The sequence below is a fragment of the Hermetia illucens genome, chromosome 6 (genome assembly GCF_905115235.1).
Source record: "Hermetia illucens chromosome 6, iHerIll2.2.curated.20191125, whole genome shotgun sequence".
NCBI classification, from domain to species: Eukaryota; Metazoa; Arthropoda; class Insecta; order Diptera; family Stratiomyidae; genus Hermetia; species Hermetia illucens.
The window spans coordinates 47979734-48005927 of NC_051854.1; the positions used below are offsets into that span (position 1 = coordinate 47979734).

The 26194-nt window shown below is 46.8% G+C and overlaps 1 protein-coding gene across 3 annotated transcripts in view; it reads left to right on the top strand.

The window, feature by feature from the left end:
* The window catches only part of LOC119658930 (atrial natriuretic peptide receptor 1), a 608286-nt gene that overhangs the window by 204416 nt on the left and 377676 nt on the right, over positions 1 to 26194 (top strand). For all 3 annotated transcript variants that reach the window (XM_038066758.1, XM_038066759.1, XM_038066763.1), the window contains 3 exons: positions 8053 to 8747; positions 18187 to 18370; positions 18444 to 18646. In XM_038066758.1, the coding sequence (XP_037922686.1) occupies positions 8255 to 8747; positions 18187 to 18370; positions 18444 to 18646 (880 nt within the window). In that variant the 5' untranslated portion in view covers positions 8053 to 8254. The remainder of the gene's footprint in view (positions 1 to 8052; positions 8748 to 18186; positions 18371 to 18443; positions 18647 to 26194) is intronic.

Here is a 26194-nt window from a genome sequence, read left to right on the forward strand (position 1 = left end):
CAACTTGGGAAATTCAGATACACTTGGATAATTTAGCTGGGTAATGATCATCCTAAAAAACTAGTATTCTTTACTTTAAGTAAACCCGTCTCGACTTCTTAGAGGTTGTGGCCAGAAGGAAACACGATTCCGCCCGGGCCTCATCCTAATCCGCCAGATGTGTTGGCGGTGATTCAGTGTATCGGCGGTGGGTACGTTCAATGCAGCGGTAATGCAGTGTGTGATTCGTGTCTCCGCTGCGTCGCGCAAAACTCCGCTCCCCACTGAAACCACGCGGGCTCAGCGGTGGAACCCCGAGACGTGATTCCGCCAATGGTGTTACCCGGCGAACCTGATGCATCGCGAACGCTCTGTTGGAACGTCCCCCTGCTCGGTGAATAGTTTCAGTCTCCACAAGGATACCCACTTATGCCCGCCCCAGATATCGAACTTGTAGGAGTGTGCCCTTCGTTTTTTAAAGTTGCCTTCGTATGGTGCTTGCTGCGGCCTCCGAGAAGCGCCCGTCCTAATGTGCGCTAGCATGGCTCAAGGTCCCTGGAGGTGTCGACCTCCGGGGTCGTATGTCGGCAAGGTGGAGTTGGCCGCAGTTTTGAAACCGCGTCCGTGAACAGACGCAGCATGCTGAAGTCATTTAACCTTGATATTGTATCCAGTACATGGTCGGGGCTGACCACGAATTCCTCTCGATAGGCTGTCCGAAGACCGAAGAGGACAAAAGGCATGGATTGCAACCACGACGGATCGTTGCGAGCTATTAAGGCGGCCTTCAGTTTACGGTGCCAACGTTCCAGCATCCCATTGGACTGCGGGTGGTATGCAGTGGTCCGGTGGCGTTTGAAACCCAGGAGCCCGCCTAGCTTCAGGAAAAGGGTAGACTCAACTTGAATTCCCTGGTCCGTGACGATTGCGTCTGCTACATCAAAGCGCGGCATCCATTCTCGGCAGAATGCATCGGCACATAATTGTGCAGTAATGTCAGTTAGAGGTATTGCTTGAAATCAACGCGTAAACATTTCGATGATTGCGAGGCATGCATGTAACCATGCGTGTCTCGCAGGGCCAGTGATGTCGAGGTGGATGGTATGCAAGGGCTTAGTTGACCTAGTGAATACGCCTACTTCCTTTTTTACGTGCTTGTTGATTTTACATCTCTGGCACGCAATGCGCTGTCCGACCCAAGGGTTTGCGTACTTTATTATGGACGGCCTGAAGTATTTTCCGGTGACTAACCGGTTTCGTCATCCTGATGCCTGGGTGTGCACCATCGCGTACAGCGTAGAATACTTCCTTACGAAAATCGGCCGAAATAAATGGCTAGGTCCCTTTTTTGAGGTCTCACAGAATAAGTAGAAGTTTGAGCCGAAGATACCAAACGCTTTGAACTTCTATTATATTTGTCCTCAAGTTCTGAAGCTCTAAGTCGTCCTTTTGCACCTCGGCGAATGCTGTACAATCGACCGCGGCAGGCACGGTGATCTCAGCAATGCGTAACAAAGTGTCTGCAAAGATATTGTCTTTTCCAGATACGAGTTGAATGTCAGAGGTGAATTGGCTGATGAAGCTCAGTTACCGGAGTTGCGGTGGAAACACTTTGTCGGGTTTTTGTTCAAACGCGAACGTATACGGCTTGTGGCCCGTGAATACAATGAACGGCATGCCCTCAAGGGAGAAACGAAAGTATTTTATGAATAGGTACAGGGCGAGTAGCTTACGATCGTAGATGCTATATTTGCATTGAGCTGGGTTTAATTGCTTAGAAAAGAAGCTCAAGGGTTGCCAGATTTGGATCATCCTTTGGTGAAGAGCAGCTACTACCGCTGTATCTGAGGCATCGACGAACACGAAAAAGGGTGCATCTGAGCAAGGAAATGCCAAAAGTGTAGCTTCAACTAGCTGTTACTTGACGGTTTCAAATGCCCGGATGGCCTCTGTAGACCATGCAGCCTCGCGCGAGTCTTTTGTTTTGGGCCCAGACAAGTTACCGCTAAGGATGGTGCGTGTCCTTGGGCAAGAAACGACAGTAAAAGTTTATCATGCCCAAGAACCTTCGCAGATCCTTCACCGTGGTCGGTAAGAGAAAGTTTGTGATCACTTCAAACTTATGTGGGTCTAGTTCAGTTCTGTCAGGGGGAATCATGTGTCAGATATATTTCACCTGCCTAAAAGGCGTTGAAAAATGCACTCGAGATGGCCCAAATGCTTAGATTCGCAAAAAGAGGCGGCCAACAAGTTTCGTAGAACAGAGGGGATGAATCACTGGAATGTTTGCGCTGCAGTGCATAGGCCGAATGTCATCCTAGTGACCTTGCAGAGTCCGAAAGGTGTGTAAATAGCCGTTTTCGGTATGTCTTCGGGATCTACAGAAATTTCATGATACGCCTTGGCTAGATCCAAGGTCATGAAAATACAGCAATTAGTGAGATGCTGCGCAAAGTCATGAATGAGTGGAATTGGGTATCGGTCAGAATTGGTTTGAGTATTCAGACCCCTGTAATCTCCACAAAGTTGCCATTAGGGACCATGTGAAGCGGTGAGGACCAACAGTTATTGGAAAGTCAACATATACCCCGTTTCATGAAATTCTGCAAACTCTTTCTTTGCAACAGCCAGCTTCTGGGGTGATACGGGGCACACCTTTAAGTAGATAGAGGATCCGGTAACGTTGGTGTGGGTATTGCACACCATGCTTAACTGCTGGGAGAAACTATTTACAGTAGTAATGTTGCAGTATTATCAAAGAATTGCGCGCATGAGGAAAAGTAACGCCTGCTCAGAGAGTTGAAAATAGTAAAGCGGCGTGGTACTGCGCTTCATGTAGCCGCCGCCGAGGCACCCAGTGACCCTAGTTTTTTGCATTGAAAGTCCATAGACTGGGACATTTAGTTGCTTTATACCCAAATTGGCGGTGGTACCAGCAAATTGTTGAACCCAATGAAGGTCTCGGAGTGAAGCAGATCTCGAAGCCCACTTCCTGAAGCAGACCTCGACCTTAGCTACAATCGAGATCTACCTCCCGAGCGCAAAGTGCTCACAGTCACTGTCTCTTCGAAACTGCGGCCACCAATGGAGCCACCGTGTGTCCTGGGATACTTCCTCAAGCACGGGGCGCGCGTACACCTCGTGTATTTTGTCGGCGGTGACGGACAGCATCTCCAGCGACCCCGAGTCCGCGCAAGCCAAGATAACGCGGGAGGAGCAGGAGGAGACTGCGGCCAGGAAGAAGCACGATTCGCCCGGGCCTCGTGCCTGATGTGTCGGCGGTGTTTCAGAACAGCGGCGGTGGTTGCGTTCAATGCGACGGTAATGCAGTGTGTATTTCGCGTCTCCGCTGCGCCGCCCCACAACTGCGCCATTCTCAAAAGCAGACACATTAAAGTACCTAAGCGACTCCGCAGACCAACACCTAACATACATAAGTTAAAAAGTCCGCTAAAGTCCGCCATCCACTTAATGACGGACCGGACCAGTTGGAAAGCAACATGCTTTCATGGTTGTGGTCCACGGAACCGTCATCCTTGGGCAAGCACTCAAGTTGCACAATTTATGACTTGCAGTTTCGCCTAGGGGAGATGCAACTCATCAGACGCTGCCTCACTTCTGCATTGGGAGCAGCGTGACCGAAGTGGTTACAAGGTGGTATTTGCTCCCTTTTATTAATTCAAAAACACGTCATGTGTATGAATTTATAACGAACACAAATCCGCCTTGTAAAATTTTTAGGCCTAAGCCGGCCAAGGGATTTAAATCAGCATCTCCTAGCGTTCTGCATAAAGTTGCCCACGAATCTCATCCTACATGCTACAACAGAAAAAGGAGTGATTGGCGTCATCTACCACTCCACACTCCATTGTAGAACACACAATCGTCTGCAAATAAGACTGAAAACCTCAACCTCAATGCGCACTTAGAAGTTGGGTAAAGAAATAACCAATCTTACTATGCTTCCGAATCAATCCGGATCTAAATTCTCGATAAACCACGGAGTCCTTCACTCATTTTGCCAAGAAAGCCGCTACTCAATCACCGTACGTTGCCCTTCTTCACGAGAAACCATCTATCTTGCATCCACCTGTAGATAGCGTTACGGTCCTTAACAAGGAGAGCAATGGGGGCGCTCTCATGATCACTATTTCGGCGGGTTCTAGGACAGTGCGCTTGACAGACTTCGCACTTATGCAAGGCGTTTACAATATATCTCCTTGTCAAGGGTATCAGCTTATTCCTCCATGCCCTAAAGCAGAACGGATTGCCAACTACTATAAGAGCACGTCTCCTGATAGATATAGAGTCCCAATACCCCGACTTAAGGCCGTGACTCCAACTGCAGTTTTGTCCGCTCCTGCGTTGATTTGACTGAGAAAGCTCATTTTCAAGTGGAGCGTTAACCCGACTAATTAACTTTTGGTTTGGACTCTATAATCAACTCGCCGATCGATATTGTGTGTAGGTTGGGAATCTAATCAAAATGACTACTTCGGTTTTTTCCAGCGCAAAACTGAAACCATGAGCTCTATCCATCCAATCTATTCAATAGTGCCTCCCACTGCAAGTGCCACAACATCACCTGCATAATCAACTAAGCGCAACTCTTCTGACATGTCTGACTAGTCTAGGGGACTATTATAGGAAACGCTCAAGAGGTCTACCCGGATGGATCCTTATGCTGCCCTCGACGTGATCTCCATCCTCCTCTGGCCCTCTAGCGTCTCATAGAAAAGGCAGCGGTCTCTCAGATAATCCTTCAATATCCGCAAGAAATAACTCGGCACATGCAGTGAATTTTCTAATATGCCTAGAATATCTGTCCATTTTGCAGAATTGAGGGCATTTCTTACATCAAACATTACGAGGAGCACCACCCGTCGAGATCGACTACTGTGTGCCTAAGTTTGATGGACCGCATCCACCACCTCTACAACATCATCCACCGTGCGTCTCCCTACTCTAAAGCTGAACTGCCTGCGAATCAACTCCTGGTGAGCTTTTCAAGGACTTTCCTGACTGTACCAGGACTGTACCAGCAGTCGGTATACAGACGGGAGCTCAGATTTTTTTTTGCCTTTGCTGAACAATGCAAGTTCCGTCACGTTCAAGCGGCAAGGGAAAATGCCCTCCTACAGGCAAACGTTGAACACGTCAAGCAATAGATCTGGCCGATGATCGAACACCAACTTTTATACTTCTATCGGGATACCATCAGGTCCACCCAGGAGCAACTTTTCCTTTTTTTAACGCGCTACGGTAAGCTGATCCAAACTCTGCTATTGTGATGCATGCTTGCCCCCATGCGTTAAAACGTTCAACGTTCAACCAAACGACGGAGCCTATGACCCTCCTTCCACAGGTAGACAGAGAAGGCTTTCCCCACCGAGGCATAGAAACTTCACAGGCCGTGATTTCAGATTGATCACTGAGTTTACAACAGTGTCAGCTGCAACACCACCACCCCCGAAGTGCCCAAAAGTGCAAGTCTACTGGTTAAAAGAACTTCGACGAATGTCTGGATGTTCCACAACCAGGGAGAGCCCCAGACTGGTACATGCCAACAAATGGCGACAATCGTTTCGAATGCTATGTATTAGTCGTTACTTGCCAGAACTCGTCACCTGTCTACCGAAGGCGCCAGACTACTTCGGGGATATTCCTTCGTTGCGTGACGCCGCAATGTTGTCGCAAATCCGGTGTTTAAAACTTCGAGCCCTACTCTCACCACCATTTCCAGGGTCGGTTTCTTCTGGAATCTGGGTGAGGTATGCTCCATTCAGTCACTCACTACCAAGATCCACGACTTCGTCGCTAAAACGGCGTCCTCCAAAGCAGCAAACTTCGAGCCCCCAGTATGTGCAACTCTCAACAGATGGGACACGATCCCTACAGGGAACGCAATTCTTAGCTTTGTGACCTACCTGACCCCATTTACGGCATGCTGTTCTCCTGTTGGACCATCCACAAGTTTCAGACGTGTATCCATAGTTCTTTAAGGACGGGGTGCGACTTTCCCTTAACAGAATAATAATCCATAGTGTAAGCACCAGTAACACTGGGTGGAGCTATCCACATTCGTACCCTACATACCACCCCTGCAGTTTTGATTTTCCCGCCGTTAAGGAGTTTCCTCGCGTATTGCTTGGCAACTTCCACCACAGTGAGGTATTGGGCTACAAAATTCACAGAAATGATAATTACCCGGGCATTGGTTACTTCCTAACATTCACGCCTGACCACCTTCTCCACTTCGATGTTTTCTGTGCAATAGTTAAAATCTCAGATCCCAAGAGAGCACTTACGCTCTAGATTAAAAACCAGAGCCTTCTCTCTCATTAGCCCCTTGATCACCTCGCAGAACGTATTCTGGCTAGTCTTCTTCGAGCCTAATTCAAAAAGGGCTCCGTCACCCTTCATTTCCTGCATGGAAGACACACTCTTTGGGTTTCATCTTATAGTAGGTCTCGTTGGGGAGTTCCGTCCCCATGTAATCGAGGAGGGCGATCAGACCCAAGTCTGCAAGGGACACATCTGAAGTAGCTCTGCCACGAAGCCTCACCGGAGGTTACCTGGTACCATGGGAACCGGGATGGCCGTCTGAGAGCATATGCTCCAGGAGAATTCCTGGAGGATGTGTTCTCTCTCGGCCCGGCTATTCGCGGTTGGCCCCTAGTGGGAGTTTCATGGTGGTTGTGATTATGCCTACATCGCGGGCAGAGCTCCTCGGAGCTCAAGCGTGGAGTTGCGCTGTACAACTCGGGTGCCGTACCCCTAAATTGCGGCAGAGGTGTTAGATGGGGCCTCGCATACACTGGTATGAATACTGAGCCTGCATTCAGTTTAAACCAGTACCGCTGTGCTAGTTATGACGGGGCTCTGATTGTGGTCACAAAATCAATCCGTGTCCGAAGATGACCGTGGGATTATGCCTACATGGCAGGTACTCACGTTAAACCCCCAGGACTTTCAGTGGGTCTCGTTGAGAAAGCAAGTACCTTGACTTCCGTCGACTTAATGACCAGACCCGACGGTCTAGTCCGTTTTCGTTTCCACATATTTTCCGTTGATGATTTTCCATTCCAGTCAAGGTAGTTACCTTGACTTTAGGCAAACAGTTTTCTGACGGAGTGGCGTGTTACTTCCTTTGACCTTCTTTAACTACTTTGTTTGATCTCTGGAGGCTACTTGCATGAATGATGTTCTCAGCAGGAAGCGCTGCTGTTTTTGCTTTTCGTGCATCTTCCGCTGATGGTCATGTCCACCTGTAGGAAAAAATACGGTCCAGGAGCGCTTCGGTTCCATCGGCCCGTTCTCTTCGCTTTTGCTAACCTTCTTCTGGAGAAACGTTGCCAACCACATGCGCTTGACCACTACCGCACATTTCCTGATAAGCCTTTCGTCTTCGGCTCTAATAAGGGCAATCGACTACGCTCCCACCCGGCTTTTATCCAAAGTCATTAGCCCAGTTTCAGCAATTTCGTCTGTCCTTTTTCCCGGAACAGCAGCACTGCATGGTACTATGGTTGCGATCCGCGCCCAGGTAACACATAACTTCGTTTTTTGATTCTCTTCCTCGCTTCCACTTCTGCTCACACTCGGGGAAGCTCGCTAAAAAAACCCCAAAGGTCGATTATATGTATTTTACTGCCTTAAAGGAATTACCACATTGCAGATCTTTTTGAGTTGTACCTCTACTCGTCTGTATGATAAAGGAGCAACATAGTTAACTTATATGGCTTGACCGGTTTATGATTTCATCAAACCCTACTCCCCTGCTTATTTTCAATGAAATTGAAAGGAAAACGGTTCTTATACCCACATTAGAAAGTTTCGAAAACCTTGCGCTAAAGGAGACACCAGTTTTCCTTACTAATAACACCCCTTTCTCATGACAAGTTTTTAATTTCCTCATTCATTGATTAATTGGTGTCCCTAACTAATAAGAAGTTTTAGCAGAAAAAAGGATCCTATCTATTTCTAATTAAAATATAAAAGAAAATTTCACATAAAATGTTCACCCAGAGTATAAACAGCAAATTAAAATTTTTCTTATTATCCTTTTTTCAGCTCTGTTGCCTCGATTGAGCAAACAACTGTCTACAAGCTTGAACGCCTGACACAACCCCCGAGGGCAAGCATCCAACCCGATCCTCCTAAATAGACTAGGAAACTGCGAGATATTGCGGCTGGTGACTGATGGTGCTATTGGGAAAAATGCAGACAAATAATCTTGAGCTTTAGAAGGGAAATACAAAAGAGTCCTTCTGTAATGACGTCGATAATTCACTGTCGAAATCGGCACATGTCGTCATGTACCATCATCCAACACTCAGTGAGGAATGTTTTATGGTTTCCCTCGAATACCCGAATGCTATCCTGGCACTTACCACCTCTAATGCTCTGCTTGATCCTGTTGTTATCGCTGGGTCCACATGTCATTCACGCCGGTTGCCGCGAGGAGCATCGAGACTCCTGTGAAGCTATTTGCCCTCCGAATTCACTCCATAATTGCACAATTCGAGCCGCAGTTATCCTACCTGCCAGTCCAATTTATGAAATGTCCTTGCAAAAAATATTGCCTGCCCTGGAGCTCGCCGAGCAGCAGATCAAGAAGCAACAGATACTCCCCAAGAACGTGAAATTTGAATGGATGGCGTACGACGACAAATGTGATGCCAGCTATGCTGCAGTCTCCGCAATGGATGCTTACGGGAAGGATTGCGCCCATGTGATTTTCGGACCAGCTTGTGATTATGCTTTGGGTAAGTATCCTTTCTCTTCTTTCCCTTTAACAAGGAGTGAGTATATACATCATTGAACAAAAAACTCTTTCCTCGAACAAAGCGGGCTTAACGCCTTTTCCGTTGTTAATCCTTTACGTAATTAGAAACGATCCTTTATAATGGGCATCTCTCCAATGACAGGCTTAAGCAGCATTAACACATTAATTAGTTGGGAAAGTCTCGCAACTTGTGTAACTTGTTTCGTCCTATCCTACCTTCAACACGTCGTCATTGACCCGCTTCGTGGAGCAACGTCCAGGACACGTAATCGGAGGAGCTTTTTAATTTTGTTTCCGTAGATACAAAGAAGTTTTTATTTGTGTTATCAAGTGGTCATGGCTCCCGCAAGATACTTTAAGGAACAATAAACGCCAGGATACTCGTATAAGACAGAGCCTTCTGCTTGCTGGCTGTCTACAAAGGAGCGGCCTATGGGGGCATTAATTAGATTTAATGAGGAGGAAGCAATAATGCAGCGAATAAAAGGGAGTGTTAATTTCAGGTAGATTGGAGCTTTCTTGCTTTCAATGACAAGGAGGTGTTTGGAGAAGTATTTTCGAGAATTTAAGTACATCAGGAGGGAGTTGATGTTGCGCCCCATTATGGCCGTTTGGGATTTATTTGTGAAAGATCAAATTCAAGAACATTAGCCGAGAAGGTACTGCTTTTATCCATTCCTCAAGCCGAAAACCTAATTTCTAATGGAACTGGAGAAGGAGGATAATTCAAAGTGGACTACATCCATTCATTAATTGGTTTTTAATTAAGTTATTTCCTTACAAACTCTCGACAAAATAGGATTCTTCCACCTCTATTAGAAGCACGAAACAATACCGGTTTCCTTTAGGCACCAAATTATCGGAAATTTGCCGACATCCATTAGAGCCGGGTCCTTGAGCAAGGCTTTTCAAAATGAGGGGCCAAAAATTCCGCATGATGTTGAGGTGTAAACGAATTTTTATCTTCCCAGTTCCTATTTCCCGTGAAATAATGAATATCATTATCAAATGACCAATTTCCTCCTTATTCCAAAAGTAAATTTGCACTTTCCATTTCACCACATTATTTAATGAGCAAACCCAGGTGTCTTTCAATTCAAATTGTAATAAAAAAAATTAGGGACGAAAATTGTGAACAACCTTAGACCATGGTAGGCAGGTAGGTATCGGTGGCCGCTCCGACAAGCCTAATTAGCGCTATGGTGCGCCATTTCCATGCCGCAAATTCCCAAGACCGTGACTGCTATGGTAATAGCAAAGAGAGCAGAGTCCAGCCGACTCAGATCTTCAGAATCAACCGGTCGCATTCACGATGGATACCGGCTCCCCACCCTGCAACTAGAAATCTCTCTGAGGTCTCGAAAGAATTGTTTACCTGTCCACTGCCTGACTATAGATAGAGATGGCCTATCGCAAAGGAAGTGCCTGAGGGTTCCTCCCTCTTTTCTGTAGCTTCTGCAAAGCGAATTGAATAGTATGCCGAGTCTGAAAGTATGGTCCCCTATAGGCCCCGTGTAGACCGCTGTAATCCTGTAATCCTCATTTGCAAACATCTAGCCCAAAAGCTGTCGCGATCTCCCTTGACTGTGGTAAAGCTTCGCCATCTGAAACCAGTGGCTGTTAAGAGGTGCGAGCAGATTCCAGCTTTGATAGGCCTTCCTACACTGCCCCACCAGCCTTACCGCCACTAAGTACAAAGTCTCAATGGTCGCCTAAGTAACGAAAAGAATCACTTGGGGCTCGGGCCATGCCCCAGCCGTCGACAGGCTTTTCATATGGTTAGTACGTCCGCGTGGAATCCACCGGCAAATCCTGGAAGACCATACGACTCGGCTACACTGTGTGTATTCGAGGAAACCTCGCACCAACTCTATAAACCATATTTGATCCGTCGTCGATGGATATTGTGTTATAACCTTACAGCAGGACGCCGGCTCTCCATTCTGTCCTGGTTGGAAAATTCACAGCAAAGCTCGGCTTGTGTGTAGCGTAGTCCTTTGGGAATACTCAGAGTTCTCGAGGTACTTCGGTTAGGATGTTACTATGGCCTTAGTCTCGTCCATACTCATCTGACAGTATTGCACGCTAAAGCGTATCCCAGCGGAGGAGATGCCGGAGTTCATTGACGGCATTTGCGAGTAAGGCTGCATAATCAAAGCAGTCCTTGAATCCTATTGAGCTTGATTCTATTGTACTTCTTGCTTAGTGCCTGCCACCATACAATAGAGTCGTACGTAAGTATGGAACGAACCACGGCTATGTGCATCCAGAGGATCATCCTTTGTCGAAGACTCCATTTCTTTACAAAGGTTCCTTCCAAGCGTAAAATTCTACACGGGTCTTCTTAAGTCGCCAATTTAACTTAGGATCCAGAATCATACCCAAATACCTTACATTGGATGGAGGAGCCAACCTTTTTTCATTTGGATGCAAAAGGTGGAATTCGAGTACCATTGCCTAAGTAGTAAATGGCATCAGCTCTGTTTTGATTAGATTTATGCTGAATCTTCATCTTGCAGCCCGTAGGCACACCTTCCCCAACGCGCTCTCTATGATTTCACCCACAACGGAAGGAAACATGCCTGAGAGCAAGTCATCGGCATCCCCAGCAACTTCACCACGCTCCTGTCCAATATGTGTAGGGTTTCTACCACCACTATCCACCGCACCGGAGAGATGGCGCAACCCTGGAGTATCCCTCTATTCACAGCTCTAGTCAAAATGGCCACATATTATCCTGGCATTCGTACTATCCAATGCGGGTGGTACCCCTCCAATCCTATTCTGGTCAGAGTTTAGGTAGGTGAATGCATTTACGCACAGAGTGTTGGACTCCTGGAACGGTACGTTGTCGGATTACCAACTAAACACCTCCTCATTGTCCGAGAGCTAGCCTGGAACCGTTTGTCACATTACTTGGGGCTAGTACCCGAACTCTCCCGCTTTGCGGAGACTTCAAATCAGGGAGGGGTATGAAGACGGCAACTCAGGGTCGTCTTTCCCTTTGTTGTTGATCAGCGGAAGCATCGCCACCTTCCAACGAGTAGGGAAAGCTTCCTCTTCCACGAAAGCGTTGAATGGGCCGAGCAGTAGGTCTGGCCGGTGCTGGAATACTTCTGCTTGAATACCATCGGGTCCTGGGTCCTTTTGGCTGATTTGCACTCTGTCATTATGGTATATACCTCCTCCCGGTCGCTTAGATGTTGTGTTAAGCGGCGGAGCCTATGACATCCCTTTCGGAGCTCTGTGATTTCCACCGTCCACCAACACATATAAGGTTTGCCATGTCTCGATGTCCTCCTGGGCATGGAGGCTCTGCAGGCCGGCGTTATGAGGTTTATAACTGAATTTACGACAGTGTCGGCTGCAGCGCCACCGCTCCCACGGATACCCTCCAGCGCGGCCCCATCTGTTCTAAGGGTTTCGACAAACCTCCCGGTGTTCACTTTCGCAACTTTCCATGCACAAAAAGAGCGCCGGGGTGGAGCACACCGAGAATTTGTGTCCACGACTTCGAAGGCAATGTATTGATGGTCGCTTGCCGAGAAGTCTTCCAGCACGCGCCACCCGTCCAACAGCGACACCAGTGATTCCGACGCGAAGGTTACGTCTGGAATGCTTCCCTCGCAGCATGGGCTCCGGAACGTTGGGGTGGATCAGGTATTTAGTCCTGTTCTTGTAGCCATTTCCAGAATTCGTTTCTCCCTGGAGTCGGTGTGAGGCGTGCCCCATTCAAGTGCCCTGGCGTTGAAGCCACCCCCGACCAGGATCCGCTTGTGAGACTTTTGGCACAGCAGGGTTCGGAGTATCCTTAGTATTCTTTTCCTCCAGCTGCGATCTATTATAAAGAACTCTAATAGCCCTCATCGTATTCTTTATGGCTTGGTGCACGTTGCGCTTGTTATTGATAAACTCGGACAGCTCAACTATGATATAATATTTTTGCTCGGGACTCTGCTCTCTATGAGCCCCGACAGGTTACTACTTTTTTACGCTTCTTCACTTTTGGCGTTTATTGATCTTGCCTGTACCTAATCATCACCTCACCTCATAGCTTCTTTTCAATCAATCCCTTTCTTGGTTCTGGAGTACCTCCTGCTGTCGCCCATCCTGAACATTTACGGTGTTATCACAGTTTTAGTCGTCCAACGATCTGCCTTCTGTTCATTTTTGTTTGGTCATGTTCAGTAAGGTCGTAGTTCGCTTGAACCCCTCCTTCTCCAGATCCAAATCACTTGTATACTATATGCCAAGGTGGCCAAGTTGTCCACCACCGAAGCACTGCGGTTGAGTGATATCGACGACCGGGACTTGAGCGAGAGCCAACATCGTCGCAGGGCCAGTTTCGGTCTGTTTTTTTTTTCGTGTGCCGCTCGTTGCGAAGACGGGGAATGGTGCCTAAACCGTGCGCCAGAAGGAACCAGACGCAGCATCACGAATGCGGCTTCGAATGAGCGATCGCAAGGAATTCATTTCGAACACCGCCGTCGTGGGTGTTGCCCCCACATAGTTGAATTCTACAGAGGACGTCCCGTATCAGCGCCGACTGGACGTGAAAAATCCGTTAGTTCATTTGTGCACCCAATGTCTAGTGCTGAAACTATTAATTATTCCGTTGAGCATCCAGCCTCTAACAAGCGGAACCTGACTTCGACGACGTCACCGCAGGGAGCCGGAGCCGCCGACAAGGATCATCCGCACGCTCAGGAGCCCCAACTTCAAAAACTCTACCAGTGCAAGCCGCCGCAGGGAAAAAGTTTTTTTATTAAGTTGTAAAATTTTGACATATTCCTTCCGTGTCCTGAATGTCTAGTTAAAGCATAAATAAATATAAAACCGCCGCAAGAGACGGCCACGATATTATTTTTAAAATTCGTCGTTGAAGTTCCGCTATTTTGGCGAGCTTTTTATTTTTGGTCTGCGCTTCAAACGTCCACTCCGGAGTGCATCGGTGGTTTTTCTCTTCTCTTTCGTACGGGCATTTGGGGGTGCGAACTGCCATCGTCAAATAAGGGTCTGTTCAATTTCGGTACAGCCGCGTCCTCGACTCATTTCGTATCGTTTAACTTAACTATTGTAATGTCTCTGGCCAACAAAGACGCGGCAGGCCCATCGGACCCTCAAGTGACGGCCCTCGCTGTGCCCGTCCCTCCTTCTTGACGAAGGAGCCCGGAGCTGTGGTTCGTCCATCTGGAGGCGCAATTCCAGATGTCCGGAATCACAGCGGACGCGACCAAGTTTAACCACACCATGGTAGGCCTGGATGAGGAGACCGTCCTCCTTGTGGCAGACATTGTCAAAACGGCCTCCTACAATGTACTCAAAATGGAGCTAATTAAGCGCCTGTTGGTAAGTGAGTCAGCTAAGCTGGATCACTTGCTGGCAGGTATGACGTTCGGCGATCGAACTCCCAGCCAATTGCTTCGCGAAATGAGGCAATTGGGCGGGAGCAAGATCGACGACGAGCTGATGAAGTCGCCCTGGATACGACGACTTCCGGAGAGCACCCAGGCGATCCTCGCGTGCGTCTCCGGTTCTTTGGAGGCGCTGGCCGCTGCGGCTGATAAGGTGCATGAAGTGCACGCGCGTCCCACAATAGCAACCGTTCAGTAGCCTTCAGAAGAAATAAGCGAGCTGAAGCGCGAAATCGATGCTCTTGTGGCCTGCATGGCGGAAATGAGGGCGACGCTGGACGCGCAGCAGGTCGCGAGCTTGCTCACGGTCTACCGCCCGAAAAGGGTAACCGGGTAAGGAGTCGTCAGGACAGCCAACGGATCCAAACATTTGTTGGTACCATCGTAGATCCGGCGAAAAAGCTACCAGATGTACGCTCCCGTGTAAATTTGCGCCTACCTCAAAAAACTAGGTCCGGGGGGGGGGGGGGGGGGGGGGTCCTCGCGGCGGCTACCCAGAACGCAGCGCCACGTCGCCTAACAATTTATGACCCTCTCAGCAGGCGCAATTATCTTGTTGATGCAGGTGCGAAGGTTTCAGTTCTTCCCGTACCCCGGTACCACCGGCTATTCCCACAACCTTTGAAACTTGGCAAATTCCTCGTGCGTTAACACCTGCGGTTACAGGCAAGTGGACGTGAGTCTTGGCTTGCGAAGGACGTTCCCGTGGCGATTCATCCTGGCAGATGTCAGCTTCCCCATTTTAGGCGCAGACTTCCTGTGTCACTATGGGTTGCTGGTGGACTTGCAGAACAGGTCCCTTATAGACTCCACACCAAATCTTAATTCGTCAAGCAGAATCTCATCACACTCCAACAACAATCTTTCCGTCCTTTTGGAGGACATTACTGACTCTTGTGTTCGAGTACTACTCCAAAAGTTCAGCCAGATTACTACCGAATTTAGTCTCTCTAAACCAGTGAAGCACAATATTTAGCACCACATTAACACCACTGGTTCCCCTACATATCTTCTCAAAGGTGCGTCCCCTACCACCCCAGAAGCTGGCTATTGCACGGAAAAAATTCAAACAACTTATGCAACAGGGTATCTCCAGACCTTCAGACAGCTATTGGTCTTCCTCACTCCATATGGTCCCTAAGCCAAACGGCGAATGGCGCCCCTGTGGGGATTATAGAAGGCTAAACGCGCGGAATGTTCCTCACCGATATCCCATTCCACTCATCCACGACCTTGCGCATCATCTCGCAAACTGTCGAATCTTTTCGACCTTGGATTTAACCAAGGCGTATCACCAAATCCCTGTCGCTCCAGAAGACATTCCAAAGACGGCAATATTCAGACTCTTTGGACTCTTCGAGTTCACGCGGATGACTTTCGAGTTGTGCAATGCGCACAAACCTTTCAAAGGTTCATTCACTCGGCCCTGCGAAACTTCGACGTGTATTTGGATGATGTTTTGGTCGCTTCTTCCTCAGAGTCTGAGCATTTAACCCATCTCGAGTGCATTTTTCAGCGTCTCGTTCAAGCCGGTTTAGTCCTAAACATTGATAAATGCAAGTTTCTCCAGACACAGGTGAGATTCCTCGGCTACTTCAGTTCCCACGACGGAATACAGCCAGACAAGGTGCAAGCAATCACAACTGTGCAGGAATTGCGGAGGTTCTTGGGCATGCTAAACTTCTTTCGACGTTTCCTGCCCAAGGCCGCCCAACACCAGTCCGTTTTGAACGCGTACTTGTCTGGCCCCAAAACAAAGGAAACACGAGAGATTGTGTTGTCTGTAGAGGCTGTCCGCGCGTTTCATATATCCCGACAACAACTGGCTGATGCTTCACTCTTGGCATTCCCTCGACAAGATGCACTCCTAGCCGTTTTTTTTATGCCTCTGACATCGCAGTAGGTGCTGCTCTTCACCAAAAGGTGAATCAAGTCTGGCAGCCGTTGAGCTTTTTCTCTAAACAGTTGAACCCCGCTTAATGGAACTACAGCACCTACGATCGAGAACTGCTCGTCGTGTACTTAAGCATTACTTCCGTTTGTCCCTAAAAGGCAAACCGTTCACAGTGTTCACGGACCATAAGCCTCTCACGTATGCTTTGAAACAAAAGCCCGACAAAGCGTCCCTTCGTCAGCTTCGACACCTGAGCTTTATAAGCCAGCTCACGTCCGACATACAGCACGTGTCCGGCAAGGACAACATAGTTACTGACCCTTTGTCACGTGTCTCCGAGGTAAACATCCCCCACCTCACTCGACTTCTTGGCTATCGCCAAGGCTCAGGAGGATGACGGAGTACTTCAGAGCCTCAAATCCAACCCCAAATACAAATTTCGGGAGTTGCCCATCTTCGGCTCGAACTTCTCTATCTGCTGCGAGTACTCGGAAAAGGGACCTCGGCCATACATTCCGGCCACCTTTCGCAAGGTAGTGCTCCACGAAGTTCACGACTTAGCACATCCAGGCATCAGGACGACAAATCGGCTAGTCACCGAAAAATATTTCTGGCCCTCCATGAATAAGGACGTCAACTCCTGGGCCAGAGAGTGCATCGCATGCGAGAAGTGTAAGGTCACCTGGCATGTAAAAAAATTAATTGGCCCCATTTCCACACACTACCAAGCGATTCCACACAATACACCTCGACATCGTAGTCCTTTGCGAGACTTGCACGGTTTCAAGTATTGCCTCACAATGATCCACAGGTTTAGGCGGTGGCCTGATACAATACCTCTGTAGGAGATTACGGCGCAATCTTGTGCCGAAGCCCTCTGTCGAGAGTGGATCCCTCGCTTCGGTGTCCCTGCAGTGATTATCATTGACCAAGAAATGCAATTTGAGTCCACCCTTTTTCCGGAATTAGGTAAACTCCTGGGATTCAAACGCCAGCGAACTACTGCATACCACCCGCAATCCAATGGGATGTTGCGTTGGCACCGGACGCTGAAATCCGCCATTATGGCCAGCGACGATCCGTCCTGAACTCAAGTCTTACCTCTCGTCCTACTTGGCCTCCGAACAACCCGCCAAGAAGAATTTGCTGCGAGCCCCGCAGAGCTGGTATACGGGGAGAACCCAAGGCTCCAAAGTGACGCGGTCTTCGACAAGAGATTGGGTCTCAAAGACTTTGGATTGCTGCGTCTGCTGAGAGACAACCTCCACCGCCTTAAAACCACACCTCCCTCCCGACACATATCCGCACCTGCCTGCGCTCCCAAGGAACTGGACTCGTGCACACGCGTCGTAGTCAGAACGGATGCTGTTCGGAAGCCGCTGCAGCCTCCATACGAAGACTCGTAACGTGTTCTCAAGCGGGGAGAACATTTCTTCCAGCTCGAAATCGGGGGACACAGGACGGATGTCTCCTTGTCCAGGCTGAAGCCCGTTCGCGCCCCAAATCAACGTTGCGTTCGCTTTGCCGAATGATGGGATGCGCAGTTTCAGGTTCGGTCACTGAGACCCCTAGGTTTCATCTGGGGGCGGAGTGATGTGGCGCAGCAGGGTTAGCAACATTCGAAATTTATTTCGAAAGATATGAGATTATATCGTAATATTTTCCTTAGAAGCAACATCTCGTGACGGATTTCATTAAGAAAAATTCTACCGTATTCAGCTTCATTCATCTGCATTAACCTGGCATGACCTTACCCTAGAGCTCTTATCAACAGAACTTTCCGATACAGTTTTAAGGCAAATGGATTACAGCAGACAAGCTTGTAAAGTACTCCTTGGATTTGTTCTACCTTGGAATGCTTCAGCAAAATTACTGAACATTCGTATATGCTTACATGAACATACGAGTCACACGCGAACTTTATTCATGTGTAAATCTTAAATCCTTCACTTTGTACATGCACTAAACACCCTATGCTCCGCCAAATCTATCTAAATCATCAAGCAGAAAGATAGAGCGTGGGCAGCCTCCACCTCACAATCCTACATTCATACTCGCTTAATTCATCAGAAATAAATGTTTCAACTGCTTTCTTTCGTTCTCATTCACAGCCACGGTTGGTCGCATCATTAAGTACTTTCGCTCGGAGGGGACTCCCCTGATTACGGTTGGCGGATTCACTTTCGATTTTCAGAAGCCAAAAACCACCTGCCTCGATGAGTTCTACATGCTCCTTCGCGTGGGAATGCTGAGCTTCCGCGACATCGGCATGTTCTCCTTGGCCGTGATGAAGAAGTACGTAAGGACCTATCCAGCCATCCAATCTACACACTACTAACTCCCCAATTGCTTTCTACTCCCAAAACAGATTCAACTGGAATCATGCGCTCTACTTCTACGAACGCAACGGTTACTACAGCGTGGCGGGCCTACACACCTGCCATCTGGCGATGAACACTCTCGCGGAATTCTACCGGGACGCAAACATCACGTACTCGTCTTTCGTGACTGATTCCGGGAATGGAAATCTCACCGAAGACATGATCCGGGAAATTGGAGTCTCCCATGGCGGTGAGTACAAAAGATACTTTCGCAAGCTTTTAGTTAAGATTCCAACCGATTCGTCGCATTCCGTGTCCATCTATAGTTTAGTGGCATAAGTGAGTGGACCTACTTTCGGTACCAATCCCCCAAACTCAGTTGCACACTAGAAATAACCACGAGAACGATTTCTAATCAGAAAGTTCTATTTTTACCCCAACAGAACGTTTATCAGCAATTTGCGTGTTTGCAATTGGTGAACGGGTGAGATGCTGCGGCTAGGATTTGCCTTGGTATGGGTTCCGTACTTTTTTTTAAACATTCTCAGGGCGGTTTCGTCTATGCACAACAGGAAAATTTGCGGACCGCAACCAGAGCTAATTATTTAATCGCTTTTGCTGCTCATTTCGGAATATCCGGAGATTACTAGACGAAACCGCCGGGTTAGCTGTGAGTTGCAGCGGATGCAATTCACCCAGAAGTCCAAGGAAGGAAAAAATTTCACTCCGGAGTCTGGTCTAGCTGGAGTTTGTGAAGATATTAAGGAATTCGGTCACAATTGTTCGTTTGAAATGCAGTCAATTTCCACCATTTCTTGGAATTCATTGATGATTAGTATCTCTACCATTTTCGTTATTTATTTAATTATTTAATGAGGACAATACACAGAAAGCAAATTTCTTATTACATATTGTCCTCAGAGGGAGGGGCAAGTAAATGGCATATTTTGCGCTTAAAGCTAGAGAGGGACATTGAGTCAAAGGAACCAAGCTGTAGGGCATTGTAGGAGCGGCAAAACCTCAGGATTGGAGAGTGAAAGTAAATCTCGAGCTCGGCGAAGGGTACATCAAAACTGTCCGCATTACGTGTGTTATGAGACGAGGCGATACAGAAAGTAATATCCGAGTTGGCGGAGCAGTCCATCAGACCATTGCAGAGTTTGAAAAGAGTACACATATCAAGGAAGATACGCGTTTCTGTAGAGACGGGAGATTGAGGGTTCGGAGTCGTGACGGATGATCAACCCGTGGAAGGTTCTTTTTATAAAAGAGGGTCCGGGTGAATTTGCGTTGTACAGCTTCAAGAGCGCGGCCGTCACGGATACGGTATGGGGACCAGACTACACAACAATATTGAAGGATGTTTCTGACAAAGGAATTGAAGAGTGTTAAGCAGGGCTGGATTGAGGTAAAGTCGGACGAGGAACGTAGGATAAAACCAGACATTTTGGAAGCTCTATTGATGATGTCAACGAAGAGGGAATTGAAACGAAGTTTAACGTCGAATATTACACCCAGGTCTTTGAAGGAGGTCAGTAGTGAAAGGGGTTGACCACTGAGAGAATAGGAAAAAGATGATCGGGAGGGTTTAAGGGAATAGCGCATTCAGTGGCATTTGTTGACATTCAGTGTTAGCTTGTTGACCGAACACCAACGGGCTAAATTATCAAGGCTGGATTGTAAGAGAGCACAGTCCAATGGAGACGAAACAGAGGCAAACAATTTAAATTCGTCTGCGTAAAGCAAATACGGACAGGTGAGGATGGAGGCGAGGTCATTGATAAACAAGTCGGGAAACCGGAAGCTTGACGTTTCAGGTATAAAAGGTTTTGTGTTTCCCTATGTGAGGAGCATAACGTAGTTCTCCATTGGTTACTGCCATTGCCAGAACTCAGCGATTTAAAAACCTCGAGTCAACGCTATCAGCCGATGGAGAACTGCGTAATGAAATTGTTTCACGCAATAATGCAACCTGGATGAAGTGGCATTCCCCAACTGGTGTTCTTTGTGATCGACGTATCAGCGCACGTCCCAAATCTAAAATTTACTGCAATGTCGTCCGTCTGCCACTCTCTATAGTTCTGAGTGTTGGCCGACTATAAAGGAAAATGAATGGCGACTTGCGGTAATGGGGACGAAGATGTTGCATTGCACTGGTGGCGTGACACGTTTCGATTACGTCTGAAATGAGAATATCCGCGATCGATATGGGTTTGCATCGATCGTGGAAAAACTGCAAGAGAGGCGTTTTCGATGGTGTGGTCACGTAATTCACGCTAACGAGAATTCAACAACCATTATTGACCAGAACATCGAAAGCAATGGTAAGCAACCAAAAGGCCGGCCAAAACAATGGTGGCTTGATACGCTGGATGGGGATTTAAAGGTCTCGCGATTACATCCTGATCAGGCATTTGATAAAATAAAATGACGAAACCGATCATCACGAGCCGACCTCGCTTGCGAACTGAAGGCTGAAGAAAAAGAAAAAGATGTGAGGAGCAACGAGTGCACGACAGCTCCGTGTAATATAGCTAAAAATTCCATTGCCCTCTATTTTCTAGAAAGCGATTTAAATAAATCATTTGATGGAAAGCCCTGTGTTGATAATGGTCAACCTCATACGCTTCACGCTCTCAGTTTAATATTATTAGCGAATGAAAACAATTTAACCAACATCAAATATAAACAAGTCGGGAAACCGGAAGCTGGACGCTTCAGGTACGAAAGGATTTGTGAATTTCTTAGTACGTAGCACGTAATATATGCATATATTATGTGGGAATATCCACTTTCGGATGATATTGATATTCATAGTCTTGAATTTGCAAAGAAGCGACAATTTTGACGTATTATAACTTTGTTAGTAATAGTGCGATTTCCACCAAACTTGGTAGGATCATGCTCTATATTATACCCTATATTTTTGCGAAATTTCGTGGTCCTAGCGTGAATTTAAGGGGGGTTCTGCAGCGAATTACTAAAAATTATAGTAATATACTATTATTAACTTTATTTATGCAGATATCAGTGTGGAAGGTATTTCGGAGCCCAGGCACCATATAGTGGCAGCCTCTTGATTTTTTTCAGATTTTTCGGTTGAGTAGTTTCTGAGAATGGCCCCCGTAAAGGAATGGTCACTTTCAACCACCCGCACTCCCCACCTTTCCAACAAATGTGAAAACTAAGACCAGCTTCGAAAAGTACTAACCGAGACCTTTAATTTGATACCCTACATGACTATATTTGATGAAAAAAAAATTTACACCCCCCTTTTGCATGTATGGGGACCCCCCCTTAAATTCGACGTAAAAGGATGTAACTCACGGTATGCGTGAGCGTTCACAGTTCCCACCTTTCTACCAAATTTGGTGCCAATCGCTATAGCCGTCTCCGAGAAAAATGCGTGTGACGGACAGACAGACAGACGGACAGACAGACAGACAGACAGACAGACAGTAAACCGATTTTAATAAGGTTTTGTGTTTACACAAAACCTTAAAAAGGGCTCGGGAGAATTACATTCTTCTTGAATGGAATTTTAATATTTCACTCGAATTTCAATTATTCTCGTTAATTATGACGTCAGCATCTTATTTGTATGGCTTAGAATGCTGTTAATTAGCACGAAATTGATAAGTTTGAACTGCTATAACTTTGACGTTAATTGCCTCATTTCCATAAAATTTAGCACATATATACGAAATATTGTCCCCTATGCTGGCACAAAATTCGGAAGTCCTAGGATGAATTTAAGGGGGGTTTTTCAGTAAATTTCTAAAAAGTAGTAATATACTTTTAGTAAGTTTATTTGAGCAGATATCGGAATGGGACATATTTTGAGACCTAGATTTCATCTAGGCGCACCACCCTGATTTTTTTCGGATTTTTAGGTTAAGTAGTTTCCGAAAATGAGTCCTGTCTCACTTCAAGTGCGTACATTTTGACTCCTTACTCATGCACTTTGTAATTTATGCCAAAACTGATGTCAGTACAAATCGAGACCTTTCATTTGATATCCTACACAACTATATCCGGTGAAAAAAATTTTTGAATCCCCCTTTTGCATGTATGGGGAGCCCCCTTTAAACTCCACCTAAATTTATGCCACTCACTGTATGCGTGAGATTTCATAGTTCCCATCTGTCCGCCAAATTTCGTTCGAATCCGTTTAGCCGTTTTGGAGAAAAATGCGTGTGACAGACAGACAGACAGACCGACAGACATTGAATCGATTTTAATAAGGTTTTGTTTTTTGTTTTACAAAAAACCTTAAAAACAGGAAGAGTAGTTGGCCAAGTGTAGAGCCTTGGGGAACACCAGAGGAAGGAGAGAAGGAACCAGATGAGTGACCATGAAAAGAAACTTTGCAGGAACGGTATGAGAGATAGGAGGAAAGCCAGGAGATGACTGAGGGAGGGAAGTCTAGTGATGAAAGTTTAGAGAGGAGAATGTTATGGTCAACAGTGTCAAAGGCTTTGGAGAAATCAGTATAAACAGCATGTACCTCCTGTCGTGAATTCAAGCGTTTAGCAACAAAGTTGGTAAAGACCAGAAGATTTGAAGCCGTTGATCTATGTTTCACGAAACCATGCTACTCTTTGACAATGAGGTGACCGAAGTGCGCGGTCAACCAGTCGTTGACGTATCTTTGTAGGATTTTGGAGCAAGAGGAGAGAAGAGAAATGTGGCGGTAGTTTACAGCAAGGGAAGGGTCTCCGCTCTTGAGGATAGGAATGATAAGGGCCTCTTTCCAGAGGCGGGGAAAGTAGCATTCATCTAGACTTTTGTTGTAGATTATACACAGGGGGAGGGAAATGTGTTTTCTACAGTTAAGGAGGAAGAGATTAGGAACTCCATCGGGGCCAGGTCCGACATTGGGGTCAAGGTTACCAACGAGGAACTCAACCAAGGAAGGCGTAAGGAGAGGAATGGCTAGTGATTCGGAGGATTCTGTGGTTATGAAAGGTGTAGAGGGTGAAGGGCTCAAGGGAGAAAATACTGAAGAGAAGTTGGTGCAGAGAAGGTCGCAGGATTGTTGTGGGGAGTTGGCAGTGGAATCAGCGAAGCTGATAGAAGAAGGGAGAGAGTGAGTTGTATTACGAGAGTTGCGAGCGTGAGACCAAAAGGGTTTGAAGTTACCGCGGGTAAGGGCGGCTTCGACGCTCAATAGGTACCTTTTACGCGCTTTTCTGACCATTGACTTCACAGTAGATCGCATAGCCTTAAAGTGAGCAAGGTCGACGTCATTTTTAGAAGCCCGAAACTTCTTCCGACTGCTTCGATCAAAAGATTGCCGGAATTTATTATTTATATTTTATATTTCCCATCGAACCTCATTAAGATCGGTTTACTGTTTGTCTTTTTTCTCCGGAGTGGGAAATCTACCAAAGACACTGATACACATGTGCCGGCGTATGGGATTTTACCCACTAAATCAGCATCACCAACGGCACAACAACCGGTATCCGATCTAGACCTGCCTTAATAAGGATCTCCAGATATCCCGAACTTGCGCGCAGGTCCACCAATTCGATATCCCTAAAAGCTGTCTGGAGTCCTCGCCTACGCCATTGCTCTATCTCATCCAAGTCCCCTTCTTCTTTTTCAACCATAGATATTGCCCGTATAGAATTTTCGGGCTGGATCGTCTTCCCCCATACGAATTAAGTGACCCGCTCACCACATAATATAGACCCGGATTTTATAAATAACCACACAGTCTGGTATCGCTCATAGATTTCGTCCTTATGCAGGCTACGGATTCGTCCATCCTCATGTAAGGGGCCAAAAATTCTTCCGAAAATTGTTCTCTTGAACGCTAAGAGTTCGCCATTTTTCATGCTAAGAACCGAAGTCTCCGAGAAATACATGAAGACTGACAAGATCATTGTCTTGTACAGTAAGAGCTTTGACGTTATGGTTAGACGTTTCGAGCGGAACAGTCTTTGTAAGCTGAAATAGGCTCTGTTGGCTGCCAACAAGTGTGCGCGGATTTCATCGTCGCCGCTGTTATCGGTTGTGATTTGAACCCTAAATAGGAAAAATTATAAACGATCTCAAAGATGAAGAGTTTCCTATTTTTATTGTTCTCGTTTGAGCAGTGTGTGTTAAAGGAGGACTTAAAGGGAATGGTGCCTCTCGCATTTACCTCAGCATGATTGAACACTTTTTCCAGAGCCAGGTTAAAAAAGGTGCACGATAGGACATCTGTTGTTGATATTGAACGGTCTCGGGAGTGATCCAGTTGCTTTTATCTGGCCTCACAAATTAGTTAGAGTCTTACCCATTTCGTCAGGATACCAAATTATCTCATGGTCGTGTACAGTTTCACCCTGTCTATCATAGGCACCTTTGAAGTTACTGAAAATATGGTGCAACTGATGGCCATGCTCCAACAGTTCTTCCATCGCTTGCCGCACAGAGAAAACCTGATCTGTTGCTACTTTGCCTGGAGCGAAGCCTCTTTGGTAAGGGCCAATGATGTTCTGAGCGTATGGGGCTATCCGGCCTAGCAAGAAAGCGGAGAATATCTTATAGATGGTACTCAGCAACGTGATACCTCTATAATTGCTGCGCTGTGTGATATCTCCCTTTTTATGTATGAAACAGATAATGCCTCTTTGCCAGTCGTTAGGCATTGATTCGCTGTCCCATACCTTGAGCACAAGTTGATGAACCATTTGGTGTAATTGGTCGCCTCCATATTTAACCAATTTGACTGTAATTCCATCGGCTCCTGGCGACTTATGATTTTTTAGCCGATGAATTGCATGGACTGTTTCTCCTATACTTGGTGGTGGCAGTATTTGTCCGTTGTCTTCAGTTGGCGGGACCTCCAACTCGCCGATGTTCTGGTTGTTCAGTAGCTCATCAAAGTACTCAACCCATCACTCCAATATGCCCATTCTGTCGGAATTCAGATTTCCCTCTTTGTCTCGGCAGGATGAGCATCTAGGTGTATAAGGCTTCATCCTGCTGACTTGTTGGTAAAACTTTCGTGCCTGGTGTGGTTGCTCCCTGTACTTTTCGAGTTAACACACCTTTTGGTTCTCCCAGGCTTCCTTTTTCCGTCTGTCAAGTCCCTTCTCCGCGTGCTTTAAAAATGCAACATTACTCTGCAGGCAGCATTTTTCCGATTTGATGCTAGCTCACATTCATCATCGAACTAGCTGTTCCGACTTTTCTTCCGGCTGGGATCAAGTATGTTTGTGGCCGCATCAATGCTAACGCTCTTTAGATGGTTGTGAATATCATTTGTCGATGCTTCGTGTCCAAGGTGTTAGCTCTGGGAAAATCGAAATTGGATGGGTAGTATGCAAAGTAAGAATAGGACCAACCCGCACCAAGTGTTTTAGGTGTATGGACTACAAGCACATCTACACCTCTATAACTTGCTAGGGACCCGACAGGAGGACAGTATGCCGTAGATGCCGTGAGATAGGTCAGCAAGCGATACAATGAGAAAGAGAATTACGTTTCTTGTACGGATCGTGGCGCGCCTGTTGAAAGTGTTGCACACACTGCAGGTTCGAGGCGGTGTCTAGTCTTGAAGGCGAAACTTGAAACCGCTAGGATGCGGCTGGCGTGATCCGTATCTCGCAATTCGCTGTTTAGGTAAGAGCTAATCTAGTAATAATCAGGGGACAATACCGGATCAACAGTTTCCTGGCATCTTAACTAACCAAGTATCACTGTAATCTGGATTCGGGCTGGCATTTAACTTCGGGTTCTTGCTCAAGGCCGAGGGAGTCCCGTCCCCGCTTGAAGAAAAGAAGAAGCTGAAGGCCAATGGAAT